Source organism: Peromyscus maniculatus, chromosome 12 (assembly GCF_049852395.1).
Source record: "Peromyscus maniculatus bairdii isolate BWxNUB_F1_BW_parent chromosome 12, HU_Pman_BW_mat_3.1, whole genome shotgun sequence".
Taxonomy (NCBI): domain Eukaryota; kingdom Metazoa; phylum Chordata; class Mammalia; order Rodentia; family Cricetidae; genus Peromyscus; species Peromyscus maniculatus.
The window spans coordinates 81,634,794-81,661,822 of NC_134863.1; the positions used below are offsets into that span (position 1 = coordinate 81,634,794).

Below are 27,029 nucleotides of genomic sequence, written 5' to 3' on the forward strand. Positions count from 1 at the left end.
GTGACAAGGCAGATCCCAGGGAGCAGCTGGGAAACTGTTCCTGCCCTGGACCCAGCCCACCCTGGGCCCCTGTCTGCATCAGAGATGATAGCTTCAAAGCACTACAAACTCTGTCCAAAGAAAGTTTGAGAATGAGGACCGATGTCAAGAATGGCCGCTGTCCCCAAACGGTCAGACATTCTGTGAGCATGGAATGAAAACCAATAATTAAGTTTACTTCAAAACAAATAAAATATTTTAGTCTTATACAGAACTGTAATAATTCTGTGTCTTAATTATTCCTGAATGCTTTAATTTTTCAAAAGGTATTTTAATTTTCTATAAAAATATAGACATGCTGGGTTCTTTTAATTAATTTTTTAAAGTTGCCATACAAAATGGTGAGCTTTGTTGTGTAGCTCAGTGGTAGGGCATTTGGAAGACTCTGGGTAACCTCCCCCCCAATACACACACATATATATTTGTGGTTTTTTTATTTAACTCTTTGGGGTCTGTCACCCAGCTCCCAAATAAACACACAGAGACCTATTCTTACTTATGAATGCCCAGCCTTTGCTTGGCTTGTTTCTAGTCAGCTTTTCTAACTTAAATTATCCCATTTCTCTTTAACTACATTTTGCCTTTGGGCTTTTAACCTTTTTTATTCTATATATCTTTCTTTCCTTCTTACACTGTGGCTGGCTGTGTGGCTGAGTGGATGTGCAGCTGCGTGGCCAACAGTTGGCCACTGGCATTCTCCTCTCCTCCTTTCCTCCCTCCTCACTTCTCCCATTCTCCCTCTCTAGCCTAGATTTCTCCTCCTATTTATTCTCTCTGCATGCCAGCCCCGTCTATTCCTCTCTCCTGCCTAACTATTGGCTGTCCAGCTCTTTATTAGGACGATCAGGTGTTTTAGCCAAGCAAAGTAACACAGCTTTACAGAGTTAAACAAATTCTTTTATGCTGCAACGTAAAAGAATGCAACACATCTTTGCATCATTAAACAAATGTTCCACAGCATAAACGAATACAGCACATCTTAAACTAATATTCCACAACATATATTATACTGAATTTTGTTAATCTTCACATTCCTGCTACCCCCCCAATCATTCTCCCTTCTTCTGATAACCAGTTTCCTCTCCCTAAAATAGTACCCTTCTTCACTCACACACACAGGAATGCACACATCACACACAAATAAATAGTATAAGATACATGAATAATAAAAATAATACTGTCAGGGAACTATGTCCAGTGACCGAGTGGAAGTCAATAGTACAAATGGACATGCAAAAGTGGGGAAGTGCTGTGGGATGGTCTGTATGTCAAATTGTTAATAAATAAAACACTGATTGGCCAGTGGTCAGGCAGGAAGTATAGGCGGGACAAGGAGAGAGGAGAATTCTGGGAAGTGGAAGGCTGAGTCAGAGACACTGCCAGCCGCTGCCATGACAAGCCGCATGTGAAGATGCCGGTAAGCCACCAGCCACATGGCAAGGTATAGATTTGTGGAAATGGGTTAATTTAAGATATAAGAACAGTTAGCAAGAAGCCTGCCACAGCCATACCGTTTGTAAGCAATATAAGTCTCTGTGTTTACTTGGTTGGGTCTGAGCGGCAGTGGGACTGGCGGGTGACAGAGATTTTTCCTGACTGTGGGCAAGGCAGGAAAACTCTAGCTACAAAAGCCTGAAGGACAACAGTGCAGGTACCAGTCAATGATGCAAAAATGCTGGCTTAAGCCGAGCAGGAGCCTCTCAAAGACACCTGTACTCTAATCCCACACCCGTGACTATGCTGGCTCACATGGGAAGCTGACCTCCTAGGTACGGCAGCTAAGAACTTTGAGGTGGGAAGACTGTTCTGCATCAGCCGGGTGAGCTGACTACAACTCATAAAGGACGCTGCATGAGTGAGTCGGGAGGACCAGAGTCGAGGGAAGAGGTGAACACAAACTGGACAGAGGGTGAAAATCGATGCCAGGAAGAGACCGTGAACCAAGAAATGTGGGTGACCCCTGGAGGCTGGAAAAGACAAGGAAATGGATCACAGGAGCCTTGGGCCTGGGCGACAGCTTGATTTTACTTCATTTGACCCTCAGAGCATTAAGGTAAGAAGTATGTGTAAGTCGGTAATTTTGTGGCAATGTGCTAGCGTAGCAATGAGAAACCAGTACAGACATTGTAGCAGAAAGCGGTTCGGGGAAGCAGGATTACTCTGTGGTGTGGCAGGCTGCTTGAAGGGCTCTGCATTTGATCCTACACTGACAGACACCAATGGGCGGTTTTAAGACAGAGAATAGCATGCTCTCACAGATCAAGCTGGTTGCTCTGAGAAACATCGGAACAAGGGCAAATGCAGACAGCAACCTTCACAGGTATCCAGGAGCAAACTCGCGGTTGATCAAAAAGGAGGACAAGCCCGAGAAGGCCTTCTGAAATGGAAAGAGGTTCAGGGCGAAAAGGAGAAAGTGCAACAGAAACGGCAAGATCTGAGAGAAGGGGCCTTTTCTCCTGACAGCTGCTCTTTAGGAATGGCTGTCAGACTGGTTCATGGCACCAAAGCCCAGAGAGTCTTCAGACGCGCCGGCCTGGGTCACCAAGGTCCTGCTGAGATCCTGCCTGCTGTGTTCAGTTTCACCCAGTGGGCATGTTTATACTGTGTGCTCAAGACACACAGGTTTCCTTGATGGGAGGCAGAGTCAGAAGTATTGTGAGCGGGGTAAGGAAAGAACTCACAGAAGTACAACCAATGTTTGAAGAATGTGATTGAGAGGTTTCCAGAATTACTTAAAAAACCTCAGGCAGGCCGGGCGGCGGCGACGCCACACCTTTAATCCCAGCACTCGGGAGGCAGAGCCAGGCAGATCTCTGTTGATTTCGAGGCCAGCCTGGTCTACAGAGCGAGATCCAGGACAGGCACCAAAACTACACAGAGGAACCCTGTCTCAAAAACAAAACAACAATAAAAACTTCAGGCAGAATTATTGTAAAATATGCCACATTTTAGTTCATGATAGTAATGATGCTGAAAACTAATGACAAGGAGCAAAACTTAAAGCAGTTAGAGGGAACAAAGGTGTGTGTGTGTGTGTGTGTGTGTGTGTGTGTGTGTGTGTGTGTGTGTGTGTGTGTGTGTCCTTGAGTTCCAGGTCAACCTGAGACCCTGTCTTGAAAGAAAAAAAACCCAGTTTTTAAAAGGTTGTCACCATACTGTTTTCGTGTGTGCAAAATGTCTCTTTAAAGTGAGAGTGCAAATATAACAAAAAGTAACGTTTGTTCCAGAATCAAATATTTTTAGTATGTCTTTGGGATCTGTGGAACAGTGTGATGAATATGGATAATAACTGGGTACTGTGCATTTCAATCTTGCTAAGAGGGTAAACCTCAAACATCCGCATCCCAAAACTTGTCAAGTATTAGAAGTGATAGGCTAATTTGTCTGATGTGATAATTTCATGCTAGATGAAAATCATATTGTCATTTGGTACTGGATAAATCTCCACAATTATGTGCCATTATATAATTTTTAAAGGTAGGACTATGTAGGCTATCTCTTACCAAGATTAGTATGAATTAAGGAGGCACTGGCTGATTTCAGGAGTCCCCGGTGCACCTTTCTGTATCTCGTTGCTTGTCTTTGGCCATCATATCCGGTGAGGGGGACTTGTTTGTCTGTTGTTTGGTATACACGGAGGTGCCCTAAGAACAGCCCTGGTGACACAATAGGCAGGATTGATTGGAATCAAAGCCTCCCACAGTTCTCTGTTGAAAAGGTTCTGTTTTAAATCCAAATGCAGTGGTCTGGTTTTTGAGAACATGTACCACACACAGGGAGAGGCTGGGAAATTCACAGCCTGAGTTTGACTTTCAAGAGAGTACTGTGTCTGTGTGTCCTGCCTCTGGTTAGTGAGTGAGTCTGTGGAGGGCCCGTTGAGTGATGGACACTGGGGCCTGCCTGGATATGTCACATAATTCTTGCCTCTCCTTTTCCTCTGGCCTCTGATACCAGGGCCATGTTTACACCCTGCTTCTGTGTCCATTCCTTAATACTTCATTCCCTGCCGTAGTCTAAATCTGGTTTATAAATTGTGTAGTGGGGTGTGGATAAGAGGGATCCTAAAATAAACTACTAAAGAGACCTGGTTCTAGAACACTTTTCTCTGGATGGTGACTTTGTTGGCACACCTCTTGCTTCTTTCTCATAATGATAAAAGTTAATATGGCTACACAACTTGCTGTCTTACTATGTGCCGAGTTGTGTGGTAAGTGCAGTATCTCCATTGTCTCATTCAATGACAACCCAGCTAGAGACCCTTGCCACCTCCATCTTACAGCTGAAGGAGACAAATGTCGGGGTGCAAAGTAATGTGCTCGCCTAAGTTGTCAGCCTTCAAGGCCCTCAATCTCCATGACAGACCTCTTTCCAGACTGACTGTGATGACCATACTTGTGCATTCTGAGACTCCTCGATGTGACAATGGAATCAGACCTTCAAGGCTGACTGAGGAGGAAGAACAATGTTACTCTTCCTACCAACAGGAGGCACAGCCACCCAGCAAACCCTCATGTGAACAGCTGGCTTCCATTGCTCTGGAGGTGCCCATAGATCAACTGGTTATCCGTTTGTGGTTGGGTTTGCCTGATCTTGTCTAGTGAAGGAAATCAGGGAACAAACGGTATCCTGGGAATCTGGTGCAGAATTACAGAGACACACCTCACACTTAGTACATATGGAATATTACAGTCCTCTAACACCCAGTAGGCTTCAAACCACGCCCTTTGGAGAACCATCTAATTGGAAAATCCATCTGTAGAAGAAAGTTAGCCTTTATTTTGTACTGGATTGTGACAGTAGCAATATGAAGTTAATATGATAAACCCTTGGAGAAGCACCTGGCACATGGAGATACTCATGGTGATACGATAGGTCTCAGGAAGTCCCAGTGTTCTTGAGGACCCCCCACCCCCACCCCTGCATCCGGGTCAGCTTTGATTGTCAACTTGGCACAATCTAGAACTATCTGGGGAAGAGCCTCACTTAAGAAGTTGCCTGAATGAGTATGTCTGTGAGGGATGGTCTTTATTGTTAATTGATGCAGAACATCGTGGATCCCTGTTGTGGAATGCTCCAAGTATAACAGCCATTACCATCTTAGTCAGAATATATGTGATTACCTCCCACAAGAGCTGCTGGCACCCACAGAATCCCTTGTAGGAGTCAGGGGGTGTAACTAGACCTCACCTGAGGTTCTATCCACTCACTCTGTTCTGTGTCCATCTACTCCCGGCTGTAGATAACTCAGATCTCAGGAGATACTAAAGTGTGTCCAGTGTGGACTGTTAGCTGAAACAGGGGGACTCTGTCTATGCAGCTATGGGGAAGTCTTCATCCATGCTTGCAAGGGTGGGACTTTTTAATTGTGCGGCATTTGGGGGGTAGGGTGGGGGCAACACTCCCGTAAGCAACCTCTCATCCGTAGTCCTGTAGGTAACTCTAATCAACTCATTAGTTCACCAAGATGGATTTCGTCTGTCACTGGTGCCCTATCTGGGGTGAGCAGGCATCCACACTTCCCCAGGAAAGGTTCACACAGCAAAGAGGGAACCTGAGCCGCTTCGCCCGCAGCCAGGCTCCACACAGGAAACCCACGCCCCACCCGTATCAAGGCGTCAAGGGTAATTCCCAGCTGCCAGCCAGTATTTAACTTTCCACATAAGATTAAACATTTGGATTTGTAAAAGCCCAGGATTGCAGGGTTTACTGGGTCTCAAGCTGAAAGTGCTCAGCCCGCTGAGGGTTACATCCAGTCCTGAAGAGCTAACGCCAGAAAGAGGGGCAGAGCCTGGATTTTGAAGGACTCTTGGGTTGCTCACACACTGTGTAGGTAAGTTTTATTACACATCTTTTAAAAAAAGAGTTACATAACTTTTTTCTTTTTTCAGAAATCTGAATGCACGTGTGTGTGTGTGTGTGTGTGTGTGTGTGTGTGTGTGTGTGTCTTGTTCATACCCACGTTCCTTCCCTCTATCCTGCCTCCTTCCCTTTCTAACCTGTTCTTCCTCCTTTCTTCGGTAATTGCCGTCAGATGAAAATGTTGAAAGCACTTTTTTAAATGAAAGATTCATGCTAAATGTAGCCAATCCTATCTTTTTCCATAAAAATACAAGACTTTGCTGTCTGTTGTAGGCTTGGATAACGGTAGTGATCCATCATATTTCAAGCAAAGAAAGCTTCGGTCATTGGGGTCAACTGCATGTGACTTTCCTTGTAGTGTCCAGATTGTCCTTGGCAGGTCACCTCATCAATCTGTGGTAGGAGTAGCTGGAACTAGGAAATCGTTCCATGACCTGGAGACAAGGCATTACCAATGGAAGCATGCAAGCTTGAGTCCTGGTCTCGGGCTTTTGTCCTTTACACAGCTGAGCCATCCGGCCACAGGAGTGGAAATGTGGGTTACTGGATTGTGTGACCTCCGCTAGGACAGGCCAAGTACTGGGCACTGGCCTGGGTCACTTGGGTTCTAGCCCAGGCATGGCAGCCAGTTTGAGAGCCCTGATCTTAGACAGAGCTGGGTGCTAGGCGGTAGTCATAACCCCACCAAAGAGCAAGCTGGTCTCTGTTCTCCTGTTCTGAGAACCGTTTAGTGGAGATACCTGTCCCACTAGGTGGAACCACGTGACACTGACCAGTTAGACCTACATAGACCTAAGGCGATTTCATACAGTTCAAATGATTGTACACAACAGTTCTCTGGGTGTTACTAAAGTAAAATGCCTCCCTCGGATTTATGAGGGGGAACGTATGTGTGCCGGACATGGCTGTCCATCAGGTCAGTGGTTATTCTAGGAATCAAAATTTAAATTAACTCCTTTATCATTTTTAACGTTGACTTGTTATTTACCCTTCACAGTTTTCAGATTTTTAAATTTTTTTATTTGCTTTTTAATTTGCATGTGTGTGAGATTGTTTGCGTGTGCATGTGTGTGCATGTATGCGTGTGTGACTGCAGACCCAGACAAACCACAGTGCACACACGTGCGTATCGGAGGACAGCCTCAGTGTGCCGTCTGTCCTCACCTTCTGCATTTGAAACAAGGTCCCACGTTTGCTGCCTGTTCTCCAGGCAGAGTGGCCTGTTACCTTCCCAAGGTCCCCTTGTGTCCACCTCCCATCTCACCACGGGAGGGCAGGTATTACACATGCACACAAGTGTTACTGTGTCAGCTTCCCGTGAGTTCTGGGGGTCCAGCCTCAGGGGCTCGGTTTTACCTACTGCACCCCTCTCCCGCTCCTACATTACTGTTGATGATTAGTGCACGGGGTGTGGTGTTAGGTATTTGGCTTTGGTTAGTTCTCTGACAGCTCCTCTCCATCTCGCTGATCTCTTCCCATGCTTGTGCCCTTCGACCCCCAACATTCCCTTCTCACCTCCACAGTGCATTCTGCCTAGCATTTGAATATGTTTTAACGTAATCCCTATCAATAAAATTGCTTTCACACAGTGCTTTGAATCTTTCCCTGGTCAGGAAACTCCAGACTTTGCAGCCAAGCCTCATCTCATGCCTCAGTATTGAAAATGCAAACCCTGCTCAGCCTGGACAGAGGTCATCACTCAGGCATTTATTTAATCCTCATAGGCCCTTTCAAGCCTGTGATTAAGTCCGAACAAAAAGCACCCGTGACCTGCTTAGCAGCAAAGAGCCGAGCAAATAGTGGGTGGTGCAGGCCTCTCAGCTCTCAGGGGTGGGCAACAGTGCCCACACCAGGAAGCAGGCCTGAGTAGCTCCAGTAGAATGTACTGCTAAAAATCTCTCACCTCGGGACACCTGTGGAGGAGACGCTTAGACTCTGGGGAGCCTAGGGGTCCCCTGAAACTGAACGTAGAGCTTCCTATGTGCATACATAAACTTTGCAGAGAAAAATCATGTGGACTCTACTCCTTCCCGGTGAACAGTATTTAAGGAGGCAGTGCACATCTCTGCCACACCTCTTAGAAAGTGTACTTGGCACATACCTGGGAGATCTCATCTGTTTGCTAACTTCCCTTTTCAGCTACTAGACTTTGAGTGGTGGAAAGAAGGAGAGAGAGAAAGATCTTAGAGTCCATTGAAAAACAGAAGTTAAAATGTCAGGTGAGGGGCCGGAGCGATGGCTTCGCGGTTAAGAGGGCTCGCTCCTGTAGAACGCTGGAATTCAGCTCCCAGCACACACATGGTGGCCCCCAAGTGTCTGTAACTCCAGCTCCAAGGGACCCAGCGCCTTCTTCTGCCCCTCTTAAGCACCGAGCATGAACATGGTGTATATTCATGCATGTAGGCAAAACACCCACACACACAAAATTAAAATAAATATCTCTTATTTTTTGAAGTCAGAAGAAAAACATGAATTGGGAACAGGATTCTCATCGAGGGCAATTTGGGGGAGACGTGTTCTATGGGAGAATGTCTGGAAGTTCAGGGTGGTCTCCTCTCGATAAGGAAGCCTGGCACAGCCTGTCCGACACACGTTCAAGGCAGCTCGCACACCGGGACTTCGGGAACAAAGAGAGGGCAGGGGGGAAGTGAGGCCAGACTGAAATGTCCTCAGACAAGAGCTGGCTCGGAGGAGAGAAAGTGGGTGTGGGTAGCTGGCTGCAGGTGAGTAGCTGGCTGCAGGTGAGTAGCTGGCTGCATGTGAGTAGCTGGCTGCATGTGAGTAGCTGGCTGCAGCTGAGTAGCTGGCTGCATGTGAGTAGCTGGCTGCATGTGAGTAGCTGGCTGCATGTGAGTAGCTGGCTGCAGGTGAGTGGCTGCATGTGAGTAGCTGGCTGCAGGTGAGTAGCTGGCTGCAGGTGAGTAGCTGGCTGCAGGTGAGTAGCTGGCTGCATGTGAGTAGCTGGCTGCATGTGAATAGCTGGCTGCATGTGAATAGCTGGCTGCAGGTGAGTAGCTGGCTGCAGGTGAGTAGCTGGCTGCATGTGAGTAGCTGGCTGCAGGTGAGTAGTTGGGGTAAGTGGTGAGTGCAGAGGTGGGCCCGGTCGGAACAGGTAAGTCTCTTTAAGGAATTAGGAAGTTATTTTTAGGACATCAGGAAGGCCCACAGCCTGTGATGTGAGGTGAAGGCATCGCCCTGGTTCTCTTCTGATAAAGAACGTCCTTGTGCAGCCTCAAGGGCTTGTAGTGTTTCAGAGAGATGGTGGTGGCTGGGCAGAGGCAGTGGGGAGGGAGAGGAGAGGTGGGTTTGAGGACCCAAGAATGCTTAGTTTATGCCTTGGCATCACTATAAAACACTCTTCCAGTGTGTGTGTGTGTGTGTGTGTGTGTGTGTGTGTGTGTGTGTGTGTGTAAAATCTGTCTACTAGTCACAACCAACCTTTTGACATTATAACAAATGTCATCAACTAAGTCCACACACCAGAACTGTGAAATCAAGTAGTTACAAAGGAAAAATAATCTCATAAATTGTCATGGCAGTGGCGGCGGCACACACACACACACACACACACACTACACACACACACATACACACATACGGATGCATTTTGCTGGTGGTTGAGAGGTCACTGGTATTTTTCAGCACAAAAGAAATGCAAGATGATTGATAAGAATTCAACATTCAAGAAAAACACCAAGAAAAGCAAAAATATATGGCTATATATATTATATATGTGTACATTTTGATCTACTTCCTTCTATTCTTTCCCTGTTTTAATGTGTGCATATATAATTATGTATAAATGCCTTTATATCGCTTTATGTCTTCTATTACATTTTATTATAATAGTGCATTCAAACAATGAATAAAAATGAGTGTGTTTAAAGACTACCCAATTTTGAATTCAAGCCATCACTAGCTGTAGCTAGAGTTTTCCTGCCTGGCCCACAGTTAGAACAAATCTCTGTCACCCACCAGTCCCACAGCCACTCAGACCCAACCAAGTAAACACAGAGACTTATATTGTTTAAACTGTTTGGCCTAATGGCTCAGGCTTCTAGCTATCTAGTTCTTACATCTTAAATTAATCCATTTCTATAAATGTATACCTTGCCACGTGGCTCGTGGCTTACCGGCGTCTTCACATGCTGCTTGTCATGGCGGCAGCGGCTGGCAGTGTCTCCCTCCTCCTTCCTGTTCTCTCAGTTCTCCTCTCTGTTAGTCCTGCCTATTCTTCCTGCCTGGCCACTGGCCAATCAGTGTTTTATTTATTGACCAATCAGAGCAACACATTTGACATACAGACCATCCCACAGCAACTAGCCAGGTTAAGAAATTGCATTCTGAGGGCTGGAGAGATGGCTCAGAGGTTAAGAGCACTGGCTGCTCTTCCAAAGGTCCTGAGTTCAATTCCCAGCAACCACATGGTGGCTCACAAACATCTGTAATGAGATCTGGTGCCCTCTTCTGGTGTGCAGGCAGAACAGTGTACATAGTAAATAAATAAATACTGCCCCCCTCAAAAAGGAAAAGAAATTGCATTCTTTCCATTTACGTCTGCCTCCCTACCTCCCTAAAGATAGCCAAGAGGGAGGAAGGGCCTTAGCCTTACTAATCCGTATTATCATTTAATTACAGCCAGTGAGAAACATGACCACACTAGCCAACTTTACACAGACACTGGAGGATGTCTTCAAAAGGATTTTTATTACTTACATGGACACCTGGAGGAAGAACACAACAGCCGAGGAACAGGCACTCCAGGCCAAGGTTAATGCCGAGAACTTCTACTATGTCATCCTGTACCTCATGGTGATGATTGGCATGTTCTCCTTCATCGTGGTGGCCATCCTGGTGAGCACAGTGAAGTCGAAGCGGCAGGAGCATTCCCAGGACCCCTACCACCAGTACATAGTGGAGGACTGGCAGGAGAAGTATAAGAGTCAGATCCTGCATCTGGAGGACTCCAGGGCCACCATCCATGAGAACATGGGGGCAACAGGGTTCACGGTGTCGCCCTGATAAATACCAAGGGGACATCTGGCTATGAAGGGGTGCTTCTGCCACCTAGCGAGTCCGACTTGTCCTTGCTCCCAAGAAAGCTAGGTCCTCTCTGTGCTGTAAACCTTCAGAGTGATGGCCTGCCTGGCCAACTGCCCCGGGTGACATTTCAATCTCCGTGGTTTACGTGAGCCCACTGGGGAGACACTGTGTATTGAAGATCTCGTCTCTACTTGCCATGCTGTGTATATGTCATGTAAGTTAGTTTCAATCATGAGAATGGAGCCAAACACGAAGCCGGGGCCTGGGCGGGGCAGTGGGGCAGAAAGCAGAGATTTACAAATCCTCCACCTTCATCCTCATAGGAAATATTAGTCTGAGTGTAGCAAATTCAATTTAGGAATAAGTCATATGTGTTATTCAGAAGCTAAGGCTTAAATCTATCATGGGCTTGCTGAACTGACAGGTGAGCATTTGCTTAACTGATTCATGGGCACAGAGTCCGCGGTGATGAATGGACCGAAGCATGGGGTTATTCTGCACTCACCACTCTCCTGGTGTTTAACTGATCTGGGCGCCTGGACAGAACAAACTTGAAAGAACAAAATAATCCACACCAGAGGCATTAAATATTCAAGAACCACCCAAGGCAACCAAAACGTGTTTTCAATTTTTTAAAGAAACTTCAACTTTAAAAGTTCTCATTACTTAAAAAAATATGGCTCTTCCAGAGGATCTGAGTTCAATTTCCAGCACCCACACAGTGGTTCACAGCTATCTGTAACTCCAGTTCCAGGGGACCTGACACCCTCACCCAGACATACATGAAGGCAAAACACCAATTCATATAAATAAGTAAACAAATTAAAAAGAAAGAAAGAAGTTGGATTCCAGGCCAGAAAAATAAAATTTTTATTTTTAAAAATATGGCATTTCTTCCTAAACATTGTATTTTTTACTTATTTTTAGTTCCTTCTATTTCCAACAGCTTATTTTCACGAATGTTTGACAAGGACTAAAGCTACAGAACATCCACCAGGTGTTTGTTGCAAACTACACAGCAGCTGCTTAATCTTCTGTGCCAAAGTGGGGGGGGGGGCAGATGTTGGTCAAAGGCTACAAATTTTAAAGGGGCCTGGGGGTGCACACCCATAACCCCAACCCTCAGGAGCTAGCTGAGGTGGAAGGAGCTTGCTGAGGTTTAAAGCCATTCAAGATCCATTGTACTGTAAGATCAGTAACAATGCTTTTTGTTCTTAAAAAACTGGTACATGGCGGAGCATGGTGGTACATGCCTTTAATCCCAGCACTCAGGAGGCTGAGGCAGGTGGATCTCTGTGAGTTCAAGGCCAGCCTGGTCTACAGAGTGAGTTACAGGACAGCCAGAGCTACACAGAGAAACCCTGTCTCAAAACAAACAACAAACCAAACAACTGAGCAGTGAGTGGCTGTCAAGTGTCCTTATCTATGTGAGATGCTATATGTTAGTCACTCCACAATGGGTATATGCTTCAAAACATCATGTTGTGTCTGTACATACAATGTAAGCTATCATTAAAAAACATAAGATGAATATTTTGTACCATGGAGTACATGGCATCATCATGCCAGAGCTGAAAGGCACCTTGGAGGTCACCTGTACCCTTCACCTACAGATGAGAAAGCTGCAATCTATCAAGATTAGATCTTTTCTTCATTAATTCAACCATGTGATGTTTATCTACTTGGGTTACAGGCCTGGGACCCTGGATGAGAGGAGAGTAAGACCTCTTGAGCTGCAGGAGCTCACACATTGGGGAGGGAGTCAGCTGAGCATTAGAATGTGAACAAGTCTTAACAGAGATCAGCAGGTAGTGGACACAGCCAGAGCAGAGACATGAGAATCGGGACATGATTCCTGGAAGTAGAAGTCAAGGGCAAATGAGAGACAGGTTGGTCCTTAGCATCATGTGCTTTGTACCCAGGTCTTTCCTCTGTCATGGCCAGGGCACAGCAGTCACAGTTGAAGTGAATCATAAGTGAAGCTTCAAGCCTTGGAGTACAACAAAGACAAGATTCAAAGAAGTCCATTTTTTGTTGTCAGCAGAGACGACCTGACCGGATAATTCGTAGAGGTTTATTTGAGTTCATGATTCTAGAGGCTGGGAAGCCTGAGAGCATGGGTACCAACACCTGCCAGGTTCCTGGTGAAGCCTCACACTGCTTTAATTTGTGGCAGAAAGGCCAAGCTGGAGACCACACACCACACACAAACTCATTATAACAATGTATGCCCTGGTGTTAATCCAGCCTAGTGAGGAAAACTCGCTCCACAAAAGGCCATTCTTCCCTTGGGGGAGGGGGGAGGGAATACTTCTTAAATGCCCCCACATCTCAATATATCGGGGACCAAGTTTTAAGATGAGTTTTGGTGGCCACAAGCCATAAAGCCAGCTATAATGTTTGTCTCTCTAGAGTTGTAGGAGAGATAACAAAGTATTGGCTTCCTACAACATTTTGCATTTAGCTATCAGAGGAACTAACGTGTTAGAAAAAGTCATTCATATTCCAAGAGCAGATTTGTCATGAGTGGCTGCCTTCCTCAGACCAGAAGCCTAAAATTCTAACATACACTGACATCCTAGATAACCTTGACCCAGAGGTCCCAGCCTGGGGCTATACTAGCCAGGGTTTCTACCCTGACAACAGACTTGTCTGTTTTATCCATCCCTAGTCAAGGCCCTCTGAACCATCTTCCTGACGAGGCCCCAACCTTGGCTAGTAAAAAACTGCATACTCTTAAGAGGTCCAAATTATTTCACCAACCTTCATAGCATAAGAGACTTGAACAAACATCAGGGTTTTTGTTGTTGTTGTTGTTGTTTTTTGTTTTTGTTTTTTCCTAAGAGCTCAAAGCTGAGTCCTTGGGGTTATCCCAGCCCCTTAAAGTAGGCAGAGAGGCTACTGGATTCTCTCAGTGCAACTGAGAAAGCTTGCAATTACAAATCCTTTCTCTTTCCCTTTGAGGAGTCATTCTTCTACCATCTAAAACTGTCTCTTAGAAATGCGAACACCAAAACCCTGCAAGAAGAATTCTTCTAGCATCTAGAAATATCTCTTTGAAATGCAAACATAAGACTTTGCTGGGTTGCACCTTGCAGGTCTGAGTCACATACCTGGAAATTTTTTTCTCCTCCAGAGCACGGACCATATGGACCCTCCCTTCCCTGTTCGTAAATTCCCGCTTGGTTTATCTGCTACTCAGGAAAATACACTGGTGACTAAATCCAGGATTTCATTACTAAGCATATTCTACCATCAACACTGGAAAATATAGTTTTAACATGGATTGTAGTCAGTCGGTTATATTTGGGGAGAACAGGAGAAATGCCACATCTTTAGGTAGTAGTTAATATGGTCAGCTTGACAGGATCTAGGCTCCCATAGTTGACAAGCCTCTGGGCATGTCTGTGGGGGATCACCTGGATTGGCTTAAAAGAGAGGGCAAGACATGCTCTAAATGGGCGGCACCATTCCCTGGGCTGGGATTCCAGATGGAGCAAACAGGAGAAGACCAACGAGCACACGCCTCCAGCCCTGCGTGCTTCCCGGCTGGGAGCTCTCCGGCCAGCCTAGACGAAACCCTTCCTTCCCTGAGGGGCTTTTGTCAGGGATTCAGTTCCGTTAACAGTGCAGGTAACTAGCCCATCAGACACGCACGTTGGGTGTCCGGTTGTTGATCCCTCTGCCCCAACCTCCCCCTCCGGTGTCAACTCCCACCAGAGCGAGGCTTTTCAAATGAAAACGCCCATCCCAACAGCCGTTCTTTCTATCCGTTCCCTTTTAGAGTACTTTCTGCTTAGCCTGGTCCTGCGCACCAGATTCGGAGCTCTCTCAAAAGGAGCAGGATTGATCTGATTCTGGTCTCACAAGCCGTGAGGAGCCCCTGTAGTGTCTCGTGATGGCTTACCTCCGAACAAGTCTTTTTTTTTTCTCTTTGTGCTCCCATTTCGTCGTTTGTGAAATGGTTCTAATTATAGTGTGTCCTTTAGGGGCCTCATAGATTTGGACAACAGACTCGAAGTGCCTAGAACAAAGGTTTGTTACTTTCTCTGAAAAAAAAAAAATGCTTCCCTTGTTGGCACAACCAAGTCTGCTTTCGCCTGCACGCTAACACTGTCTACTTCATCTCCACAGAGAAGCATTAGGAGATCTGAAGCTAGACTTCTTGGGTTCAAATATCCACCCTGCCACTGCAGTTGATGCCAGCAGCACGGGGAGGAGATGAGGTGGGGAGCTCGGGTGAGCCCTTTCCCTCCCCACAGCCTTGTCCAGGGCTCGGTGCGCGCCTCCCCACCCAGCACGCCGGTTCAGGAACCACTGGTTAGAACAGAATTTCCTGCAGTTAACCCAAAAGACGATGCAGCCATGTAGTCCCCCCTGGAGGAACGCTAAGTCTGGGGATGAGGGGAACAAAAACAAAAACACACAAACTGGGGGCCCGCTGACCCCAGCTGTAGAAAACAGCAAGTCGACATTCAGCGAATGCAGTCGAGGATGAAGATGCACCGCGGCATGGACCAGGGACCCCAGGCCGCATCACACCTGTGGACCACCCTTAGGGGTCCGCTTTGGATTTCTGCAACGGCCTCATTACCCTGCACGACTTGCCTAATGCCAGGGCGCCTGCGCTTGGAGATACAAGCACCTTGACCCCAGAAGGGATCTAGCAGCGCGTCTCACGGTAGCCTAGACCCATTGCGCCTGCGCATCAAGAGGTGACCTCCACGACTGCGCTTGCGTGCGGAGCGGTGCATTTCGGGAGATGTAGTTTTTCCCTACGGGATTGTGGGAGTCGTGCTTTGTCAGCACCGGGCCAGGAGGCCCAGCCGCCTTGAGTTGTAAGTGTGTGATTGACTCTCTGGGGCGCTGGGGATCCCTCAGCCACCCCGTGTTTGTGCTTCTGCCCCGATGGCTCTTGCTGGCCGCGGCCACACAATGCATGGGAACCCATGCCTTGCTCTGGGGACGAAGGGAGGCAGAGATGGGGCCTCTATTTCGCCCCTTAGTGGAGCGAGTGTGTTGGGGATGGGGGCCAAAACTGGCGACCCGGTTACCCAGGAATAGCAAAGCCCCCTTTGGTCCTGTGGCGCGAAGGATCCCGTTTGCACGGGAGCCAAAGTTGTGCAAATGAGGTGTGCGGTTCCAGCGAGTGGAGAGGTTCACCATGGTTTCTCAGAGGATCCCCCAAAGTACTGAGATTTATAGTTTGGGCCTCCCGGGTTGGGTGGGCGTGGGTTTCCTGAAAACCAAGTCCTGTGCAGAGGGGGCTGAGTGAGGCCCAAGCGTCCCCGGCAACCGAGCCCACCCAGGCTTTAAATGGTTGTTGAGTGAGCAGTTGAAGAGAAAGGGGTAGAGACTGAGTGAGAACAGCGTCAGGAAGCTCCCACGGCTGCTCAGGTGAGGAGCCTGTGGGTTACATGCTGAGATAGGCGTGCCCTTGACTTCGTCAGGCCTGCCAAGAAGCAAATGCGAGCACTATATTGCCCATGTTGTTTTAATTGGCCTAATCAAAATGAGTGCATAGCTTTTTTGTTTCTAGAAAAACAACAACAACAAAACCTAGTAAACCGGGGGGTGTGTGGGGGGAGATACTTTGCAACAGAGATCAAAACTACTAGCAGTTTTATCTAAGCCATTCTGTTATTGTTGAGGGTTAAGCTAAGCCTGCCTGGGTCCCAGGGTTTCGGATATTTTAGTGCTCTCCAGCTGTCCCCACCGTGGTGGTTTCGTTCCATCCCTCTGATGGCAGCTGCCCCGTGTTTCCGTGCGGGATCGGGAGTACACGGTATCAAAGCCGACAGCTCACTGTTGCATTTAGCCTTCTTGGTTGTCTCGTTTGCAGAAGGCTTGCAAGCTGCCGCGAGAATGTCTGCTTTGGCGCCTGTCATTTAAAGCAGTGGGTGACCTGGGCCGTTTGCTCTCTTCTCTTCATCCAGTCCACGCTGTGACCACTACAGATTCCCTTTTTCCTTTACTCCTTCCTCTTTCCTCTCCTCTCTTTCCTCTTCTCCTTTGGCAGGATCCCCTGAATCCGAGACTGGGAGAACTCTTTCTCTAGCCTTAGATGACCTTGAACTCTGATCCTCCTGCCTCTAACTCCCAATGCTAGGACTAGAGGTATGAACCATGCCTGGTTTATGAGTTATTGGTGTTGAACCTAGAGCTGTGTGCATGCTAGGTCAGCACTCTGTGGCCGAGCCACACCAGCCCTGTTTCCTTCTGGGAGACTTTACCTTTTAACCTTCTAATTGCCAGGCGGTTTACCATAGGTTCTCTTGACATCAGCTCCAGAGTGGGAGACTCACTCTTTCGACCCTGATATTACAAAAGGCTCAGGAGGTTAATGGCTTTCCCAGGTCATATGCCCAGCCGTTAGTGCCACCTGGAGTAGAGTCCTGACCTTCTCCCTGCCCTTACTCTTTATCCCGTGCCTGGCTGTCCTGACCTGACCACATCCTGCCCTGGTGCTGTGTGTTATCTGGAGAACCATTAGCAAATGGAGATTATCAAAACAGTAATACTTGACATTGATTTAGTGTTTTCTGTGTGTTACTCGTGGTTCTTCGGGATTACTGGCCAACTTCTGAAGGAGAATTTACTGATGAAGGAGGCTTGAGAAGCCGAGTACCCTGACCCAGGTCACATTGCTACTAAGTGTATTGTGTTTGCCAGACTTCCAGACCCCTGGGGATTGTTTTTCATTTATTTCCTCTTGTAAGCTTCGTGGGCCTATTTGTTTTCCTTGACCTAAGCCTGTGCACATCAGTCCACATAGGTAATTTGTGGGAAAGAGTTAATCGCTGACTATATATGTATACAACTCAATTAAGAAGGAATTATACAAATAAAATGGAAAAGAACTTAAATATTTCGTTTTAATATACAGCACAGCTAATCCCTAAAATTCCTAGAGATTCACAGTATAAATTCTGGCAACAGGTTGCCCAGAACCCGTTTTTTTCCCACTGTAGGTCAGACTCTGCTGCTCCTTAACGGCGAATGCGTGAAGGTAGTGAGCACCTTCAGCCACGGCTATCACATTTAAACAGAGCTTTGAATTAGACCTTACGGTTTATCTGACTTTGCACAAGCCAAGAGGAAAACGTGGTTATCTTGTGCCAATAGCTAGCTGGTTTTCACGGTCTATAACCTTGAATAGATTGAGGTCTGAATTTTATATATTAAATACTTTTGTAATTGAAAATTTTTTTCTAAACCATCTCCCATGAGGTTTACCTAAGGAAGCCTGTTCAAAAGGCCTGTGAAATTTCCTGTTGCTTTTCTATTTCCGATCCAAGTTCATGTGAAGGAAAGTACCCCTGCCCCATGATTGGGAAACTCTCTGCCTGTGTCCGGGTGGCCTGCTGAAGAGTTTCGGATCTGACTGACTGAATTTATTGCAGGCAAGGGAAGGGAAACCTGAGAGCCAGTTTGGCTGGGGCTACACACTCTGCTCTCTCAACAAAACTAGCAGGGGTCCCCCCTCCCCCCATAGGGAGCTGCATGCACTTCACTTTGTTTGTTTGTTTGTTTGTTGTTGTTTTTTCGAGACAGGGTTTCACTGTGTAGCTTTGCACCTTTCCTGGAACTCACTCTGTAGCCCAGGTGGGTCTTGAACTCACAGAGATCCACCTGCCTCTGCCTCCCGAGTGCTGGGATTAAAGGTGTGCGCCACCACCGCCCGGCTCCACACTTCACTTTAAACAGAGGCTTATGGACACTCCAAACTGTAGCTTCCTAGCAAGCCTCAGAAACTCCTGTTTGGTGACCAAACATATCCTGAAACTGGAGAACATGGCCAGATCCAACATATACTGGTTTTTGGTGCATGCACAGTAAGGCGAACTATGACCTCAAAATGAACATTTGGGGGGAAAAATCCCTATTTGCCCTCTTTTGGCAATGCCTAATTGGGTGCATATAGGATTAAAATCAAATGCATTGTGTGTGTGAAAGGATGTGAACTAAAGCTTACATAACCCAAGCTTATCAATTAGAACCAAAAAAAAACCACCTATACCTTGCCCCTAGCAATCAGCTCCCACCCCCTCCTGCACCCACAAAAGGAGGCCATGGGCAGTGACCAGTTGCTCTTGTCCACTTCAGCTCAGGTAGTCCATTGGCCTCTTGTAGAGCATCTGGACTGTACTATGCTTCTGGATAAAGTTCCTCATCACTTTTCTATCTGTGTGCTTTTTAGTAAGAGGCCAAGAACCTGGAGACACCCATTTGAGACAGAGACCTCCGGTACCAGATGGGTTCAGATTCCAGTCACACCCAGAAGAGCTGCGGGCGTTACTTAAACCTTATTTCTTCTCCCTTTAAAGTCGACATAGTACATTATAGGCTAGTTGACTTAAGAGCCAAGCTGCCGATAACCTGCTATAAAGTCAAGTTCAGAAATAGTAGGGCCATCTGGCTGGCACAGTGTGCAGGCTCTTAAGCAGACCTCAAGTGTTCTGGCTGTGGGGCAGGCGTCCTATCCTAAGAACGAGACGGGCGGCCCTGGAGAACGTCTGTTCTCTAGCCGCCTCTGCACGGTCACATGCTGTATACCGCCTTCACTCTACAGAAGGATTTTATGTATACATTAGCTGTTTTGTTAGGACAGGTTTTCTCTCTCATTCATTCTTTCCCTCTAGATAATTTTTTTTTTAAGCCAGGATGCGCACAGGTGACACTCGCAAGGACCTTCACCAGCTTGCCTTTGAGTCAGGAGATGGAGGGGGGCACTTGTGAGTGTGGGCATTAGGTGCACAGAGGAACGGAATGGGGACAGATGTCTCAGGAGCAGCACTGTGCAGGAAGTCTGGAGAGCAGCCCGGAAGAGCTCTGGGTCATCTCACCACTGCTCACGCGCCCGTCTCTGTCAAAGGTGAGGCTTCCTAAGCCTTGAAGCTCTAGATCAACGTGTTTCTTCTTCTCTCTCTTTTCCCCAGGTCAGAGCTTCCAGCTGCCTCTCATGCTGGCATCTACGAGTTGCATTGGTCAGAAGTGAACTCACAGCTGGCCCACCATGAACTGGAAGGTGAGAGTAGTTTTAAAATGCAGAGTTTTTGTTTGTTTTGTTTCTGTCTTTCCACATGCATCAGAACACTAGTGGAACACCTGAGTTGATCAGCTGGTTGATTTGCAGCTCACGGGGTCTGGAAATCCCAGCCTTGCTGTGGACCGACCTCTGGTGGGGTAACAGATGGCATGGGCAGAGATAGAAAGACTTGTTACTCCCGGGACCAGTAAGCAGGGTGGACGAAGAAACCAGAGTCCCACAGCCCCTCTGCAGACAGTAACCTGGGACCTCCCCTAAAGCCTCTCCCTGAAGGTTCACTGCACTTGGAACAAGCCTTTAACACATGCTACAATAACAGCATTCATGATGGTAAAAAAAATAATAATAACAGTAACAGTGCTGTACCAGATTTAGTATTTGTTAAATCTGTTCTTCAACAATTTCGTGAACGGGTATGACACACCCACTCCCAGCTTGCCTTATCTCTTTCCAATCCTGTCAGCTTGCTTCCCTCCTCCCAGATCCCATGGTCACATCCATGTCTTTTTCTTTTGTTTGGTGGCTTACTGAGTTTTACCGGGGCTGTCTGTCACCGTGGGTTTGGAGCCCGGGGGAGTGAAGCATTTTTTTTTTGTGTGTGTAATCACATTCAATGTATTGAGTTAAAACTTGTAAATTTGCATTTGTTCTCCAGACTTCTGAGAAAGGCGAGGCCTTTTTTTGAGTCTGCCTCCTCTGACTTGAGATCAAGCTCACTTTTCTCTCAGAAACCAGGCCTTTGAAGCTTCACTTCACATTTCACGTTTTGTTTCTTTAAAGTGGATGCAATGGTTGAATGTTGGTGCCTCTCAGATTTGTATGTTGCATTTCTGAGGCCTGGATGATGGTATTTAGAGGTGGAGTCTGTGGGCGGTGATTATGTTGCAAGGGTAGAGCCCTCATGAATGGGGCTGGTACCCTGGGTGGCTGATCTCAGTTGTCACCTCAGGAGACAGGCCTCTAGCTTGCCTGTGGGGATCAGCTTGCATAGGTTAGTCGTGGTGGGAAGACCCGCCCACTGCGGGTAACACCATTCCCTGAGCTGGGTCCTGGACTTGAACTGACTACAAGCATTCATTGTTTTCCTGATTATGGATACAGTGTGACCAGCTGCCTCCTGCTCCTGTTATCGTAACTCCCTACCATGATGGACTGTACCCCGGAACTGCAAACCACAATCAGCACCCCCTTCCTTGTTAGGGTGTTTGCTCTTGTTGGGGTGTTGTCATAGCAACAGAAAAGAAGCAGGAACACATGAGTGCCCTTCTAAAACAGACCCCAAAGGGCTTCCTGGCCTCTTCTGCTGTGTGAGAATACAGAAGTCTGTGGCACATCCTGGAAGGAGCCCCCCTTAGCATACGACCGCAGTGTATTATAGCAGACTGCAGCCTCCAGATGTCCATTTATAACTGATACACAAGCCTGAGTTGATGACAGTCTGTACAAAACTTCAAATTTCTGCTGGGCGGTGGTGGCGCACGCCTTTAATCCCAGCACTCAGGCCGAGGCAGTGGATCTCTGTGAGTTCGAGGCCAGCCTGGTCTACAGAGCGAGGTCCAGGACATTGAGGGCTACACAGAGAAACCCTATCTTAGGAAAACAACAAACAAACACTTCAAATTTTCACGGTCCTCTTCCATAATCTCATACAGTTGTTTTTCCAAGAGCATTGTTTTTTTCCTAGCCACACGTAAGTCTCTCGAGGAATTCAACTCAGTTTTCATGGAAACCACCTTGAGAAAAAAGCCATAAATTACTCATTGGCGTACCAAGGACAAGTTGAACTGACTGGAAATAGATGCAAAAGATTCCTATAAAATGTTAGCTTTAGAGCTCCGTTAGAGCAGAGGTTGAAGGGTAGACAGAGCAGAGCCTGCCGGCTGGCTGCATTCACCAGACTCTGGGCAGCAGCGTCCTTAGGGGAAAGGTGAGGATTGGATTAAATGCCTGAAACCCTCGAGGCGAGGGGGAGCTTGCCTAACCCAACAGCTGCGTGGTCAGGCTGGTGTGCGCCTGCAGTCCAGGAGGCTTGACTGCACAGGGAGGCGGAGGTGGACGCATCTGAGGAGGCTTGCTGGTCAGCCAGCCTAGCCAAAACTGAGCTGAGTTCCACGTTCAGTGAAGAGTGAAAGAAAAACAGTCCTCATGCACACACGAGCAAGTGCACCAGCACATGCAACACACACACACACACACACACACACACACACACACACACACACACGAGTTGATATCACCCATCCCAGCACACACACACACACACACACACACTAGATCTCACCCACCCAGCAGTGGTCATTCCCCTGTTCCATGTCTGCATATTTTGAAAGAGAAAAGAAAATCAGAGGGAAACTGAGGCCAGCTGAAGCCACTGCCCAAGAAGGGGCAGGCAAGAGGGCCCGCTCCTCAGCCCTCCAGTGCTCTGCCCTCTGCTGGCATTGCCCTCCCTCTCTCCCTCTGAGCCTGGAGAGTCTCACCTCTCCAGTCTCTATAAAAAGAAAATAAATAATGAAACCTCTCAACCTGTGCCTGTTAGTTGTGTTTCCTTTTCAGTCTGTTTCCTAACTTCCTGGAGAGATAACATGTTCCTGCCCTTACTTGTGCCATGGAGAGCCCTGGGCCGTGACGTGGGCGTCATCTTACTAGGACGGCAGGTGTATCCAGAGAAAAGAGAAATCCTGTTCAGATTGGTTTCAGCCAGCCTGGAACAGCCTGGAGAACCTCAGGAGGTTTCTGTGGCAATGCCGTCCATTCACCGACGGCTAGTTTGTGAACCGGGAGTGTTGCCCTTGGAATGTGAACCTCCAGGAAGAAGCCTGGGAGGATTATGGGAAGCCGACAGGGCTCGGGAGGAACCACATGACAGGCAGCCTCAGCCCTTCCTGTTGTCAGGGTGACTGTCCCTCACTGTCCTTAGTGTCGTCTTCCAGATCCCCCATTGCTCCTAAGCTGTTGGATCTCTACTCTCAGGTGACTTAGTGGTTGAAAGCAGACACAGTTACTTTATTATAGTTAATTTAATTAAGTTAACTAATTATAGTTAAATTAAGCAATTTCAATATTGATCTTCTCCCTGTCTATTGTATTCATGTATTATTCTATCACAGGGCGACCTTCCTCAGGGATCCTTAGATATCCATACCTGATGGTTAAATAGTTTCTAATCCAGTTGAGTTGTTGCTGACTTGCATGACTTAATTGTAAAACTGATTCAGGTAGGAGGGTGTGGTATGTGTTATGTATGGAAATGTATCGATGGAGAGTCAGGCCTCTGAAGAGTGGGATTGGGGTCCTGGTGGTCAATTTCTCATCTGTCCATCTGCTAAATATAAAATCCACGACCAAGAGTGAACCACAGAGGACCTAGACACAACTGGAGGGACACAGATGTGTATAAACTGGAATCAGGAGCAGGAGACTGGTTTCCATCTAACCCTGGCCATCTGTCCGGCCCCTTAGACTTACACAGCCCAGGCCTGCCTACCAAGGGATGGTGCTGCCCACAGTGGGCTGAGCCCTCCTCCATCAATTAATCATCAAGGCAACCCGACAGACATGTCCACAGGCCGATCTGGATTAGGCAACTCCTCCCATCTAGGCTTTCCTCTCAGGTGACTGCAGGTTGTGTCAAGTCGTTGGTTAAGCTAACTAGGATACCAGTGTGGCCCAAGCACCTAGCCTCTGTTTGAAACATTGTAGGTGCTCAGTAACATTTGCAGGATGAAGGAGTCCGTCTGAGACTCCTCACGTGACTGCTAGAGCAATCAGCATGTGTCTTTCTCCCTTGAGGTTCTTGAACACGTGCCCCTGCTGCTGTATATCTTGGCAGCAAAGACCCTGATCCTCTGCCTGGCCTTCGCCGGAGTGAAGATGTACCAAAGGAAAAGCCTGGAAGCGAAACTGCAAGCCGAGAAGAAGCGGTCGGAGAAGAAAGAGAACTGAGGAGATAGCAGAGGTACCCGGCTTTGTAAGCGGAACCTATCCAGAGCGCTACAGTGCCCAACAAGGGTGTGGTGCCCTGAGATCTCAGCATCTCTCTCTGAAGGGCTGCAAGAGGGCGCGTGGTCCCCACAGACAGGGTGCAGAGCCCGGCCCTCTGCCCGCACTGCTGACCTTCTGCAGAGTATCAGTCCGCTGCTCCAAGCTTGTTGCGCTTCTTAACGGCAGTGTGCGCGTGCGTGCGTGCATGCGTGCGCGGTGGGTGGGTGGGTGGGGTCGGGGCTCAGAACCCTGACTTAGCTGCAGACTTATGCTCCAGAGAAGCCCAGGTACTAAAAACTGCAAAGCAGTGGTGCATGAATGTGCTGACCTGCCTGGCGGCAGAGGAGGGAGAGAGACTCACAGATCCTAGGAACCCTGTTAGGTGAGGTCCGACTCCCTGGTGGCAAATAATCCCTTCGCAGTCGGACCGTAATCTGGCCACACCTCATTTGCCCCTCTCCCCAGTCCACTTCCACAATGGTGATGGAGCATGCTGGGGGCCGGTCAGGACTCCAGGCTCCCGGAAGCTACCCTTAAGGCCTTGTCAGAGATAGACCATGATAGTTGACTCTCATGTACAGATCTGTTTCTTCACTTATCAAACTGGACTCCAGGCCTCTCAGGATTCAAATATGGTGAGCAAGGATTCTAGATTCTAGATTACAGTTCCAGAATCCGGCTGCAGAGCAGAATTTCCTACACATGGATGCTGTGTTGCTTGTTGAGAAGACAGATTCTCAGGCTCCCCGCTCAGGAAAGAGCACGATGTCCCCGGTTCAGTCTGGGCAGTGTTTCATTTGAAAACCCACCAGGGGACTTTCAGTCAGCTTAGCTCCAGGTCACCGAGGGGACCAATGAACTGGCTTCACAGCACTGCCCACCCCACGCCATGCTTCTGAAAGTAGGCGTTCCCTCGGGCTCTTGGGAGTAGAGCAGGAGGTGTCTTAGTGGCGGAGGCGAGACCAGAGCACTAAGGGGTGATTTGGGGCTGGGCATTTTACTGCACATTTCATGCATGGCTGCATTCCTCAGCCCCCCACTGACAACTCTTGGAGGTGACACCAGTCCGAAAGAACAGTGGGGAGCAGAGCTGGCAACTGAACTGCCCTACTCACCCCCAAGCTGTGTCATCTCCCCACAAAAATGAGACTGGAGGAGCGCACGTTCCTGCCACCGCTCGCTGGTCCTCAGTGAGTGGAGACTTCTGCAGGCGGAAGAACCCGCCCCCTGGAACCTTGCCTTTCAAAAATTGCCTTAGTGATTGAAATGCAAAAATAAGCAGGAAGTGTGTGGCCCCAGTGCTAGTCGGAGGAGAGGGAGTGATTAGCGGCTCGAAATGCTGAGGACAGACAGTTAGTTGAAATGCTGGTTGGGTTAATGTTGCAGGCAGAGCCATGATTCTGGTTACCCGAGAAGCTGGAAAGATGGGGTGTGACGTCAGCGTCTATTATGCCCCACTTTTCCATTGAGCCCGAGCCAAACCGTGGGTGTGCACAGTCCACGTAGAACTGATGGGGAGATGGCCTTTCAGGATAGCAGCTTGTCCCGAGCCTGCTTTTTAAGAAAAGAATCTTCAGAGAGAAAGAAAGCCATGTTGTCCAAAAGCAACGTTGAATAGGTCAGGCTGAGCGGCCCCCACTGGAGTCGGAATGCTCATGCACTGATGGAACGCTCATGCATTGATGGAATGCTCATGCATTGATGGAATGCTCATGCATTGATGGAATGCTCATGCATTGATGGAATGCTCATGCATTGATGGAACGCTCATGCATTGATGGAATGCTCATGCACTGATGCCATCCGAGTATGCTAAGCAGCGCTGTGTATCCAGCGCCTCCCTCATTGCTGTGGTCTCCCTTCCTTTCTAGATTTTTCTATTTAAATGTCCGCTTGGGCGGACTCCAGCAGAGAAGAGAGAAGAAAGACCTAGTGATCTAGCGATTACCGGATGTCAGAGGATGCGCTTCCAGCCTGGACCTTTAACTTAATGATTAACTGTGTGAATTTTGTATGTTTATAGAAGAACCAGTATTTTGTTACTGAAATAAAGTACATTTCTAAAAAAGGCTGTCTTCGATCTCTTCCTCCCTCCCTCCTTCTTCCTCCCCCCTACCCCACACTTTATGGGAGGACTCAGCCCCCCTCTTTTCCCAGGCACACGCTGGTTGTGGAGTTGTGAATAGCAAATCTTGGGTGTATGCGCATGCCTGCCCAGGTCGGGGGTGACACCGCTGAGGGGATGGTCCTCAGCGATGGCAGCCTCAGTAGAAGCCTCAGCCAGCTTGTCCCTACTCACCACCATGCTCCTTCAGGAGCAGCTTGTTTCCATGGTGACTGTGTGCTTGTCTGTGACAGACCCATGAGAGCTGGCCTCTCCGCTGGTCTGAGAGGGTTTCTGTGGTGAGGGATCACAGTAGCTAGGTCTAGAAAGAGCTACTTGGTGGAGGTGTGGTGGCTCACACCTGTAATCCTAGTTCTGGGAGGCTGAAGCAGGAGGACTACCAACGCTTAGAGGCTAGCCTGTGCTACACAGTGACTTCCTGACCAGTCTGATGCTTTCCTATCTGAGAGGAGACAAGGCACCTATCAGACTGGGGTCTCGAGGCGTAGTTCTCTCGCCTCAAGGCACCTGAGTGGATTGGAGATGCCGGTACAGAATGACCCTCAGGTCACAAGGGGCAGATGTCAAAACAGGCAAAGGGGTATGCTACCTGAAACTGCCTCAGCCCACGCTGCAGGAGGCCGCTCCAGCTTTCGCCCGGGAGCAGCCGTCACCTCTTCTCTGGCCGACCCCACTCTGGCCTGGGACTATCCCGGGGCATTGATGGGCAGAGCCCAGGGTTTTAGGTTCTGTGGCTGGGCCTAGATGGTCACACCTTGGACCATAGCCAATTCTCATGCCTCAGTCAGGGCCTCCCTGTAGCCCGCCAGGTGGACCCACTTCATTTTAAACCTCTACGAGCTACTCACTTTGCAGAGTTAGAACATAACCGGCTCCCAGCATGCTTGACCTCAGACTCAGGGCACTGGACACCCCCTCCCACCCCCACTCATA

At 48.1% G+C, this 27,029-nt stretch overlaps 2 protein-coding genes across 4 annotated transcripts; both read left to right on the forward strand.

Moving 5' to 3' along the window:
• Nucleotides 1-5,471: 5,471 nt before the first annotated feature.
• Nucleotides 5,472-10,961, forward strand: Kcne2 (potassium voltage-gated channel subfamily E regulatory subunit 2). 2 transcript variants are annotated; one of them, XM_042258939.2, is made up of 2 exons: nucleotides 5,472-5,869; nucleotides 10,537-10,961. In XM_042258939.2, exon 2 carries the CDS (start codon nucleotides 10,549-10,551, stop codon nucleotides 10,918-10,920), a length of 372 nt encoding a protein of 123 aa, XP_042114873.1. In that variant the 5' UTR covers nucleotides 5,472-5,869; nucleotides 10,537-10,548; the 3' UTR covers nucleotides 10,921-10,961. The 2 variants fall into 2 exon arrangements, with proteins under 2 accessions (XP_042114873.1, XP_076405336.1); XM_076549221.1 differs by having other exon boundaries at nucleotides 5,472-5,865.
• A 3,711-nt stretch (nucleotides 10,962-14,672) lies between these two features.
• On the forward strand, nucleotides 14,673-26,055 carry Smim11 (small integral membrane protein 11). Of its 2 annotated transcripts, none has more exons than XM_076549222.1 (4): nucleotides 14,673-15,779; nucleotides 19,881-19,969; nucleotides 23,780-23,957; nucleotides 25,843-26,055. In XM_076549222.1, the coding sequence occupies exons 2-3, from the start codon at nucleotides 19,958-19,960 to the stop codon at nucleotides 23,930-23,932; spliced, it is 165 nt and encodes a 54-aa protein (XP_076405337.1). In that variant the 5' UTR covers nucleotides 14,673-15,779; nucleotides 19,881-19,957; the 3' UTR covers nucleotides 23,933-23,957; nucleotides 25,843-26,055. The 2 variants fall into 2 exon arrangements, with proteins under 2 accessions (XP_076405337.1, XP_006983624.1); XM_006983562.4 differs by having other exon boundaries at nucleotides 23,780-23,945; nucleotides 25,843-26,051.
• The last annotated feature ends 974 nt before the right edge of the window (nucleotides 26,056-27,029 follow it).